The 13,340-nt window shown below is 18.6% G+C and overlaps 1 protein-coding gene across 1 annotated transcript; it reads left to right on the forward strand.

The window, feature by feature from the left end:
• Positions 1–5,031: 5,031 nt before the first annotated feature.
• Positions 5,032–6,544, forward strand: MKS88_000839 (STP1 protein; the record flags this gene model as incomplete). The annotated part of the gene is made up of 3 exons (XM_067219478.1): positions 5,032–5,124; positions 5,482–5,524; positions 6,360–6,544. 3 exons carry the CDS (start codon positions 5,032–5,034, stop codon positions 6,542–6,544), a joined length of 321 nt encoding a protein of 106 aa, XP_067075207.1.
• Between the last annotated feature and the right edge of the window lie 6,796 nt (positions 6,545–13,340).

Consider the following 13,340-nt stretch of genomic DNA (forward strand, 5'->3'; position numbering starts at 1 on the left):
AATCGTATATGTTTACTTTAAAGTAAATGTAAAAATATTTTGAAAAATCATATTGAAAATCTCTCGATAGGAGGTCATAGAAGCATTTATGCTTAGTAAGAGAACAAATAACAAAAAATGAACGAAATTCAATTATTGCATAGAACAAACATATAATGCGCGCAATGAATAAAAGTAAAATTAACCATATATATTAATTACTCATAACTACATGGTATAGCTTCTATATTAAAAAATGGTTAAACACAGAAAATTTGTGTAATTATACATATAATATTATAAACATAAAAATATATGAAAACTCATTAATAAAAGCATAGTAGATCTTAAGTATCCATATATTAAAACAAAAATTATATTATATTAAAAAATTTACATAAAGTAATAGATACATATTAATAATATAAGAAGTTCTAATATGTTTTAGCATATATCGAAGAAAATCAACAATGATAATACCATATGAAACTGTACAATTAGCTCATTAAATAACAATGTAGAAAAATAAAAAAAAAGTTTATGCCCATATCATGTCAAAAAATATGGAATAGGAATAACCATAAATATAAAAGAAAAGAAATACCTTGCTATTAGGATTACGTAGAAATATTTTTCAGAATGTAAATAACTCATATAAAGAATTATGCTTTTATTATTAAAAATTTTGGTGTAGTTACATTTTTACATAAATACAACAAATAAAATTCATTAATACATATTATTATATTATTCTCCTTTTTTCCCCCTTTTTTTTTTCCTTCTTTCCTTTTATTTATTCGTTATAATTAAAATTGTCTATATTCTATAATAAGATTATATTAAATTTTACACAAATACATTTTATCTTTCTAAAAAATATTAAAATTTTGTGATTTATATAAAGACATTTTATACAATAATATTATTATAATTCATTATTTTATTTAACTCAACTAAAGTGTTATATATTACTGTAACTCTTCTGTTTTGGGAGTACATTAACAATTATTATAAAATATAGCAAAATATAAAATGAATTACGTTTTAACTATAAATAATAGAAAAAAGAAATTATAAATTTACAGTACTAATTCGATCAATCGTGCTGCTGTAGCTTAATAAAATATAGAATGAGAGATAACGACATATATAGAGTAGTATCCATGTTATTTATGTAATATATGCACAAGTTGATTATCTATTGTACACTGAAAAATGTATAATTTTACTTATATTAGTATTGTTAAAAAACTTATGAAATATTTAAATGAATAATACAATGTTAACAATATTTAAGAACAATTAAAGTTATTTAAATTTTTAAAATATTATATCGACATTGTGCTGTATATAAAATATTGCACATAATATACGACTTATTATTTTTTATAGAAAAAGTTTATATTAAAAATGTATAACAATCTTACATTCATTCATATATTATACATTTATTTAATGTATGTATTATTTAGAGTACTAACTATGTGATATAATGATATAAAAATATACTTAAATATACATTAATTCATAAATATAATAATGTTACTTAATTACTTTATTAGTTGCAACTAATACAAACAATATCATTAATATTTTTATATCAATTAAATTTAACATCATTAAGCAATTACATTTTTACTTTGTTACAATTAAAAATTTATTCATATATTTTTCTTCTACCTTTTCATAATATAAAATTTAAACTTTAAAAAAATATTTTTTTTCTAAAATATATGATTCATTTATTCCTTTTCTCATTTTATGTATTTTCAATATTTTTAATTAATAAAAAAAAAGGTAAATATAGAGACAGACTTAATATTTCATAAAATGATATACTATTATCATATTCTTTAAATGTTAATCTGAACGACGTATTTTTATTTTGTTTTAATAAAATATTACACCAAAGTTTTTAAATAGCAACAATATAAAAAATGACATTTTTATGATAACTATTTGTATTATACATTTAAAACGTTTATTTTTAAAGTATTATATTTACACTTAAATTATATTAAGTTTCATATATGTAAATAAAAAATTTTATTGTATTCACTCTGTTAATATTTGTAAAATATATATAATATATTTCCTCTAAAAAGTTTAATAGAATAATTATAAATATAAAAATCAAATAGTTATCTATATCAAATGAGGATTTACTATATATAGAAGTACTTATAACGTATATATTAAAATAAAAAATAAACACAAAAATTGTTATATACATGTGTTTAAAAAGCTATTGGGAATTTCTTCCAATATTTTTACATATATATCAGAAAATCATACTTTCTTTTACGTTTCTGCAAATTCCCCCTCGATTATGTACTTTCTATATATTACGTTTATCATAAATTTAATATATTCAAGTACAACCGTTTAATTATATAATATCTTTAAAAAAAATAATTTATTTTTATATGTACTCTACTGTATATTATTATGAAGCAATATATTTTAAATAGAAAAGAGATAGAATGTAAGGGATTAAAACAAAAAGAAAGCGTACAAGAACATTTCAAAATAATACATTCAATAAATAAAAGAAAATTAAAACAATAATTGTTTAATATAACAAACTGATTAAATATAATTAGAACAAACTAATTTTTTATGAGCAGTAATTATTTACAAAAAAATTTTATAAATTAATATTTTCCTTTTTTCATTTAATTTTCTTACCATTCTTCATCTATTATGTACTTCAAAATATATATTAAAATTTGAAGTTATATATGTACATTATAATATAATAATCTATGATTTTCGTATTACGCATAAATTGTTCTGTAATATGGTTTAACTATTAATGTAGTAAAAAGTAGTATAAATTAATAAATAATATTCTTTATTTTACATGCCAAATAAATATTTATATATAATGTTAAAAATATTTTTTCATATAGTTGTCAAATACTAGTAAATAACCAAAGATATATAACATCATTTTAATCTATATATTTGAATATAACTATGAATAATTACAAAAAAATAATTACTATATTTCAATGTATATTGCATTAAACGATGTATGATATTATATTATTTATATGAAATTCTAATGATATTATTTTATATCCCAGGTTTATAATACATTTTATATATTATAAAGTATATATGACAATTAATTTTTGTACAAATAAATCCTTATAATTTTTAATATTTTGAATAAGTATCAAAACTTTTATTTTATCTATTAATATACAAAATTTTACATTCATTAATTGAAATTCAGTTCAAAATAAATAAATATGAAAATGTGCATTTAAGCATATACAGAAGAATATATATTTATTTAAAAAATATTACTACTATAAAATTATTCAGTAGAACAATATACCCATAAATAATTAACTTTTCTGTAACTGATTTATATATAATATTGTCATAAGAACATTTTCATGACTAGCATTTACCACAACTATAAGAAATTATTTATTATAATTAATGTATTATTTATTTTACATCATTATATACAAATACTAAATATAAAATAATAATAACAAGATAATTATAATACCATAATTTTATATATCAGTAATAAATAAAAAAGGAACATAATACAAAAAAAAATATGCTATTAGTACTAATAACAATTTGGTCTATAGACAATCAGTTTTCAGACTAAAAAAACAAAAAAAATTATTTGCATTAATACATATAATACTATTTATGATTGTCTGTATTAAAAAGTAAAAAACTCAATACTTGTATTAATGATAATTTTTCACAAAAGCTTTTATATTACTTGATGATGTAATCTAAATATATTTTTTTATTGTGAGTTATTTGGCATTTTCATTATAATGTGAATATTAAATTTATGTAAAAATATATACTTCATTGTGATTTAACTTCGAAATATAAGTAGGATATATCTGCACTTGTAATATGTTTACTTTAGGTAATATATAATAAGAAACGCACAAAATAAACAGTAAAATTTTCTATTATTATATAGCACATATATATTCTTATGTGTATGATATTTTTGCAATTTATTTATTTAAGATATATTAATTAAAAATTATGCTACTTAAAAATAAAAAGATATAAATTTATATTTTTTTTCATATCCTTATTTAGGGCTAACTAGTGTATTAATAGGTAAACATGACGGAAAATTCCTTTACTTCCGCAATTTTTACTTTTAATAAGCATAATTTATTTATTTATTATAAAGAAAGTGATAGTACAACTAAAGTAACAATTAATGATTAATAATTTCTAATAATTCTTCTGAATCTAGTGATTCCATGAAGTAGATTTATCAGGAGAAATTTATGTTTTCAGAGATGAATTTAATAGAATAAAAACAAACGATACAAGTTAAATTGATACTTTAATATATGTTAAATATAAAAAAAAATTAGAAAACGATGATTACATTTAGTTAATTATCTAGTTGTCGAAAAGTCTGCATAATTATACTATAATCAAGCTAATTGATATGTCGCACTAAATAATTATATAGGAATAAACTAGAAATAGTTAAATATATACAAAATATGTCCTTCCATTTAAAATAATAGTCATAAAGAACTTCTACTATTATAATAAGGTGAACAAGTTTTCTGTGAAATAAACAATAAATATTTAAATAGCCTAAAAGAATCCAAAAAAATGGTAGTACCTATAATTGTAAGAATAATTCTTATTGTATAAAAAACCATGCAGAATATAGGAACAAATTTATAAAAATAAATAAATATTTTCACAGTAGGAAAATCATCATTGTTCAAAATTTCAACAAAAAAACATTATTATAATATCCATCCAAAAATTTCCAACATAATGAAACTTGAAACATTTAATGAAATTCGTGAATTCTTAATTTCAGTTTCGCTTATACTTAAAGGGGATGTATCTCAAAAAAAAAGAAAGTAAAAATTGGATAAGAAGAATTAATTAAAAATAAAGAGCTTCCTATAATCAAATTATATTTTTAATCAAAATCGAAACCCCAACCTAAAAAATAATAGTCAGCCCAAGGTACAAACCACAGATACTGCAACTAATTAAAGGAAAGCACACAATCTTCACAAGATGAATTATCAGAAAGCAACCATGATTTCAAATCTAAAAAAAATATCATCAGATGATATTACATTACAACTTCATGATCATAAAGAATCAAGAGTACTTTCTAATTTTGAAACTACTTTGTAACCTACTAAAGTATCAAGTGTTAAATCAACTCTCACTACACCTATCCCTTCTTAAAATACAGATATAACTAATACTATTTGTTTTATTATTTATCAAATAACTACAATAAATAATATCTTTAATTAAAAAGCTACTACAGATCCAGAAGAAAATTCACATACCATAAGCATATCATCTACTGTAATAAGATTTCTAATTATTACGGTATTTTTCCTTTTTATTAAAGTAAAATAAAAAATAAATATTAAAAATGAGATAAACATTTTATTATTGTAATAATTTATTATATAAATCCATTTTTTTTTACATTATAATACTCCTTATTAGGAATGTTTAAAAAAAAAAAAAAAAGAAAAGGATAAAAATACAAGTGAAATTACTGAGATTAATAGAACCTTCATTTTCTGACATCAAAAGTAAGTTTTAAATGCATATTTACTTAAAACATTCAATATATGATGATAAAGAAATCATAAATAATTAAAAATACATAAACTTAACAAAAAAAAAAATGTAAAATCATCAAAGCGAAAAAAGGATAGAACCAAAACTATTATAGAAAGACATATGAGAGTACTAGAAAAATGCATAAATAAAGAATGGAAATACTACAAAATATAATTTTTAGAAATATGACTAAACGAGCTCACATGGAGAGGAATACCCATTCACTCCTAATTTGATTAATGATGAACTTATAATAAACAGTATTAAAAATAGAAGTAATGTTGATAAAACAAAATTTGGTCGAATAAATGGGCAGAAGGATATTAAAATCTTTTTGAAAAATCGAAAAAAGTATATTAGTTTACTACTTTGAAAAGGAATTGGAAAATGGAACAATTTTCGTAAATATATTTAAACATTTAAAAAGGAAATAGTTAAACGAAATTCAAAAAATTATATTTTTAGAAAGGGAATAAAACCCATGGACACAGTGGATATCAAAAAAAAGTATGATTATATAAAAGTACTTTGAATAGGAATGGTTTAACGGATTGAAACAAGAATTGCACAATATGTCAAAAGTATATGAAAATGAAGAAGCTAAAATGATATATTATTGATAATAATAAACGTATTCGAACAAAACGTAATTTATGAAGAATTACATAAATATATAAAAAAAAAAAAACTACCATTTAAAGTGTGTATTCTCCTATTTATGTTGGTATCGGAAGTATTCTAAAAAGAGAATTTTATAGAATATAAGGAATCGCTCTTCAGTATTTATATAAATAAATGGAAGACAGAACTAATATTAGAGGGAAAACCAGGATCTACAAAAGATACAACTGATATTAACTCAGAATCTTTGCAAAATAGAGAGAATAAGGAAAATATTAGTTATATGGTGGAAGACAGTTTTAAAAAGGAAGTAAATAATTGAATAAGAGAAGATGATAAATAAGTAAGTTCCATAGTAAATGATTAGAAAGTAAGAAAATCGGTTGAAATATCACAAAAACAGGTTTTGTAATTTCATAGGTATACATCTAAAATATATTCGAATGATATTTAGTAGAAAATATTAGTTGTTAATGAAAAATATTTTTTACATATTCTGATATAATTCAACAAAAAAAAGAAGAACGTAAAATTATAAGTAATATAAAAAAAAATGACTTATCAAATTTGATAAAATAAATGAATGTACTTAAAAAATATTCCTAATATATATAATTTCATTTATTTACTTAGGAATATCTAGAAAAATTTATATCGTTCCTTTAATCAATAAAAATAGAATGATTTTAATGTGTATATAATAGAAAAATTACTGCTTTTCTATTAATTATTAGTAGAATATCAATTTACGAAATTTTTATCAGAGTTTTTCATTTGATTGATTAATAAACAATTTTTTTAGTAAAATTGTAAGATACGATTAATTTTTAACTTATAATTTTAACTTGTATATTATTTTCTTATATAAAGTTAGATATATTTGATTAATACATAGTACTGATAATCAAGTTCCTACAATGTTAATATTATAAAAAGCATTATTATGCTACATAAAAATTCTTTTAAATATATATCTATATGCCTATATATCTATATATATATCTATATCTATATATATATATATATATATATATATATATTATATGTTAATTATTTTTCAGTTAATTCTAATTAATTAATTTGTTTAAATATTCATTACATAATTCATTAATAAAATTTTCTAACTACAGAATATTAGGCTTTACCTCAAGAAGCATTTATTTTTAGTATCTTTTATAATAATGAAATTTTTAATGCATCATTGACAACAAAAATTATTACCTTTTCTGATAATATATTTGTCTTTGATATTAATATATAAAGTTACATGTTATATTTAATAGCACTTTTTAATATATATAATATAATATGAATTTTAAAAAAATTTTTATTTGCCGAATATGTATTTACTCAAATAAATATAATTACATATTAATTAATAAGATGCACTATCATGATATGCATATAATAAATAATTTCACGTTACAGAAATAAAATACAATTAATAAAAGTATATTATATTCCTTGTACTGGAAACTCTGGATTTGTAAAAAAAAAAAAAAAAAAAAAGTTTAGATATATCATCGAATGTACAACATACTTTTTGTTATAAATTTAAGCTATATTTTGTCCTAAATATATATATGAAACCTAATATGAAATATAAATATATTTAGGATGTATGGGATATATTAGCATTTTCTCTAAATTAATTCTAAGGGGCAAATACTATGGAATATAATAGCTTTAACATTCATAATTGAATAGTTATAAGTACATAAATATATTCTATAATTCATTTATTTTTACATACAAGAAAAATAGAATACTTATCAATATATAACAAATAATTTATTATTTTTCTTTAATGCAATAATAGAGGTTAAAAATGAAAAAATAAAGAAGTAAAATTTAGCTATATTAAATATTCATATTCTATTACTTATAATAATTTTTCAAGTAATTTAATTTTAAAATTATAAATTATATTATTAACTTTTTATCTTACATTTTAATTTATTTCTTCTTGTATTATATAATATTATTTAATGGGAAAAAATATATATATATATATATATATTGTTAAATTACTTTTTTCAACTAAAAATGTTTATTTAAAAAATTAGAGAACAGTCAAAAGTAACTTCTCTCAAAATTTTTATTAACTAATTTTGAAAAAGTTTATATACTACATATTTATAATAGAAAAGGTAAATACTAAGTTACTATTGTATTAACTTCTATACTGTATCTATTTAATTATTTGTTCTTCCTTATTTTTTCCTATTATTATTTTACTGCATTCTTGTATTCATTATTATCAGCAATTTTATTTCAAGTACAATATATATCAAATATATATAGATAGTTCGTATATTTTGAAGATTATTTATATTAAATATTTATAATAATAAAGGTAACTATAATTGAAGGTACTAATACCAGAAAATACTTTCCAAACAATAAGTTTTACGTATTTTTTTTTTTTATAGTAATTTCTTAAGGCCTTATTAGATTGTACAAATATTTTTTAAAATAAAATCTTTGTCTTCACATTCACCACATCTCTACATGGGAATAATAGTATTTAAAATATAAAGTATTAATATTACTTTATTATATATACTACTTACATTAAAAGTTTATTGTATATATATTTTTACCACATACATATTCGTTTTATTTTTTACTAATTTGATTTTTAGTATTAAGCTCAAAACGTATCACAAAAAAAAATATACATTAAGATAAATAATTTTTTTTAAGTAATTTAACATAGTAATTTATACTTTACATGTATAATTCATGAATAAGTAACTTACTTAAGTTTTTTTTTCATTAATAGTACCAATTTATTATATAAGACCCAAGTTAAGAACCGTTGAAACATAATACAAATATTAAGGCTCATTTTATAAAATTCAAGAAATGAACCATAAACTACTATTACATATTATAAAACAATTAAATATAAATATATTTTATATAATTAAGAACTTTATCTTTAAAAATCTTTATGAAAAACATTTTTATACACTAATAAATTTTATTGTTTTCATAGAATAAAAATTCTCTATACATACATTAATATACTAGATATTTATAAAGAGAATTTCGAAAAAATTAGTAATTTTTTTAAATAAAATTATTAGGAAGTAATTTAATATTGAGTCTTATATATAAATTATATTATCATTCAATTTTTATATATACATCGACCCACATTACCCCCAATTTATTAGTATATAAAAAAATATATTATTATAAACAGAAATTTATTACGTATTTTATAAATATAAAATAATAAAATAACATAAGAATCAACATAATAAATATCATTTTATACATAATTAATTATCCAAGTATATATATGAAAAAAATATTTTAGCAAGTTGTACATTTACACTTTTAATTAAAAATATGAAACACGATTTAACATCATTAACCTATTTATTATAAATTGAATAAACATATAAGAATTTAACTTATACATTATTTTTCATAAATCAGAAATATTTTATAATTCTCAAATAAATTTATAATATTTTATTAAGAAATATAGTCAAAAAATAATAAAAGGTATAATCGTAAAAAAAACCTCATTTTTAATACTATAATGTAAAAATAATGTACATACATTTAACTTATAATTTCTCTAATATAGGTAACAGTTATTCATACTTTTTAATTCACACTCTTTATATTATTTTCCTAATTTATTTAGTGAATCCATTTTTCCATATTATAACACAAAAATAAATAATAATTTAATGTTAAAGTACCATAAAAATATTAATTATTTATATATATTTTTTTTTGAATTTTTAATAAATATAAATTTTTTACTTTTTATTACTTTTTTTTTTTTAAGTATTCTTGCTACTTTAATCACAAGAATTTTAGAAAAATTATTTTTTTCTTTTTTAAATATGTATTTTTATTATTTTTTCATATATTTTCATTATTGAATTTTTTGTATTAATTCTCATATATTGTATTAATGAAAATTTTATATTAATATTAAAGTAACACAAGGTCAGGACCACATAAGAAAATTATATACTTTTAAATTATTTTTGAAATATATAATATTAATTTATTTTAATGCATTAAAAGTAACCTCAATTCAAAATAATAGATATTATCCAAACGAGATTATTAAGTATTTTTGCATAAAATATATAATTACGTTCAAGTTTCACATGTTGAGTGTATATTAAATTTTAATTTTATCATTAATATTTAAAATATATATGTATATATATGGAAACTTTTTGTTAATTTAATTATTATACTTAAGCAACATTATTAAAAAAAAATTTTTTATAAGACATTAAATGACTTTAAAACATTTTTCCTTATTTTGATTGTAACAGAAAAATATTAAGCGATATTTTTTCATATTCTCTGATCTCACGATATTTTTGCTTGTAATATTATTACGTTTTATCGATTTCTATAGCAAAATTAATAAGATTTACTTATTTGAGCAGAAATATATACAAGTATTAATAAATTTATTGAAAAAAATTACAGCGTTTCTAGTTTCATTTATTATATATAATAAGTATTACATATAATTTTTAATATTTCTTAAAAATTTATATTTTTTTATTATTTTAATTAGTAGTATTTTTACCTAGGAAAATCACTATACTATATTTATTTAATGCATTTTTTATCTTTTTACTTTTGAATATATTTTATAATTAATATTGAATTAAAGAAAACTAAAAAGTTTTAAATTTTGAAGTGATAGAAAACAAAAAACAAAAATTATAGAAAATTTTTTACTGAATATGATCTAAAAAATTATATTACTAAAAATTTCACAACTATAAAGGCTTTAGAATCCTTAAGCAAATTCAATATCAAGGTACATATGATTAAACTCTTTATCTTTACCCTGTTATTATGGATATGCCATTATTCCTATGAGGTAGAATAATTACTGTTATTCACAATTTTTATATATTTTTTGTATTATCATATTTCACTTTAAAACTAATATCATATTTTTACGTAAATTCTGATATTTTTTTAAATATAATATATTTATTCTAATTTTTAGTTAACTAACCCTAGCAAATCAAGGACAAAAAAACTCAACCTAAACAATTCTTCATAAGTAATAGTAAGAAGATTATTAGACGGAGAAACAAATGAAGATTCTCTACAGAATAATTTTCGTTTAAAAGAAAACTTTCAAGAGAATACTGAAAATTCCAATGATTCTTTTGCATCTGTTAATTATCTTGAATCATTTCATAGGAAATTAAATGAATGACCAGTTCACATGAAAACAAATAAGAAAGAAAATAAAAATATATTATCTTCGATATGTATACCTTTAAAAAAAACTCGATGAAAGTTATGAAAGGGCAGTAGATTAAATATTTAACAATAAATATAAAAAAACAAATCATTTTAAAGGTAGGTCCTCAGCCATATATTTTAAAAATATACTAAAGTTTTTTGCTCCAATTTTAGTAGCATATATTATGTTTTTAATGTATATCATAAAAAACATTTCGTGGACAAATTTTATTGTGTCATTTTCATTAGTGGTATTATCAGTAGCTTATTTAAGCTTTAAGATATGTAAAACTATGGATAACCCAAATGGTAAAAATTCAAACATGTTTAACAAATTTTTTAAGCTCTTACAAAAATCATATCTCCAAATCAATTCTTGAAAATCTTTAAATTCAATACACATACATCATTCTATATAAAATTTTATGTGCTTAAGAATATGTATACATGATCTTTCCGGGATTATGTAATACATGATTTATATTCAACTATATTTAGAAAAAATTCGTTTAATATTATTTTTGTTTCCATGAATGTATATAAATATTTTCTAATTTTAGTGTTTTTCCAAATTATTAATTTTGTTTAACTATTACAATAAAATAGAAATTTTTAAATTATTCTTTTTTTTTAATTAATTCTTTTTTTTGTTTATATAAATGTTATAAAATCACTTATATGTCTATGTTTTAGTTATTTATCCGAAGCTTTATTTGGATTATTTGTTTTTTTAAAATTGTAATTTATTGTATTTGTTTTTATTTTTTCATATATAAATTAATTTATACTTACATTTTTAAACATATAACATTATTAATTTTTATAATTCTAAACTTTTTGGTAATTCACAGAACCCGCATACATGTGCCTTATATGTTAACTATGAGCATTTTGTTCATAGAAACAGCATATATTAGACATTAAAATTTTTTAATGAAATATAATAATTAACTTCATAATAATGCTTACTTAAAAGAAATGTTATATATCTGGAAATTTTAATTTTTTCAGTTGATTATTATTCATAGTGGGATATTATATAAAAAACAATTATTTCCTTTATACTACAAACAGTAACCTTATTTCATGTACATTTATTATCCATGTTTTCGCGAACCTATTATATAACATTAGATTATTTTTCGTATGTTTTGTATTATAATATTCTAGTAGTAATTTTTTATTTTATTTATTTTGTTAAGTCATATGGTTTATGTTCCTTCTTCTCTATATATTACACATAATATATAATATTAATAAAGACTAAAATTAATTTTACGTCATATATATATATATATATATATGTATGTATCATTATATAATTTACATTCTCATTAATTATAATCAATTTTACTTTACTAAGTAAAATGCTAAAATAGGTATAAATATAATTTGAGCTTTCAAAAATAATGTTAAATATATACAACAATCTTCACCGTGTAAATTATTATTTTCGCGTTTAGATGACACAAAAAAATTCCACCGAACTTTTCTTTAAAATTTATGAACACTAACACAACCTTTATTTGTATAAAAAACTAAAATTCCACAGAAAATCATAGTTCATCGACTATATCATTAATATTACTAAAATTTACAAAAATATTCTACAAAAGAACATTCTACAAAAATTCTTTCCAAAAGCAGAACAAAAAAAAAAAAATATAATATATAAAATAAAATAATATGATATAATATAATAAATTAAACCAAGTAAAATACTATATAGGAAATTATGAATGTAAAGAATTATAATAATAAATAAGGTTAATTTTTTAAAAATTATATTTAACAAAGAATGTAATAAGATACATAGTATGAAACAATAGTTTCCTATAGAAAATTTTTAACGCATAACGTTT

Source organism: Plasmodium brasilianum, chromosome 3, assembly GCF_023973825.1.
Source record: "Plasmodium brasilianum strain Bolivian I chromosome 3, whole genome shotgun sequence".
In the NCBI taxonomy this organism is placed as follows: domain Eukaryota; phylum Apicomplexa; class Aconoidasida; order Haemosporida; family Plasmodiidae; genus Plasmodium; species Plasmodium brasilianum.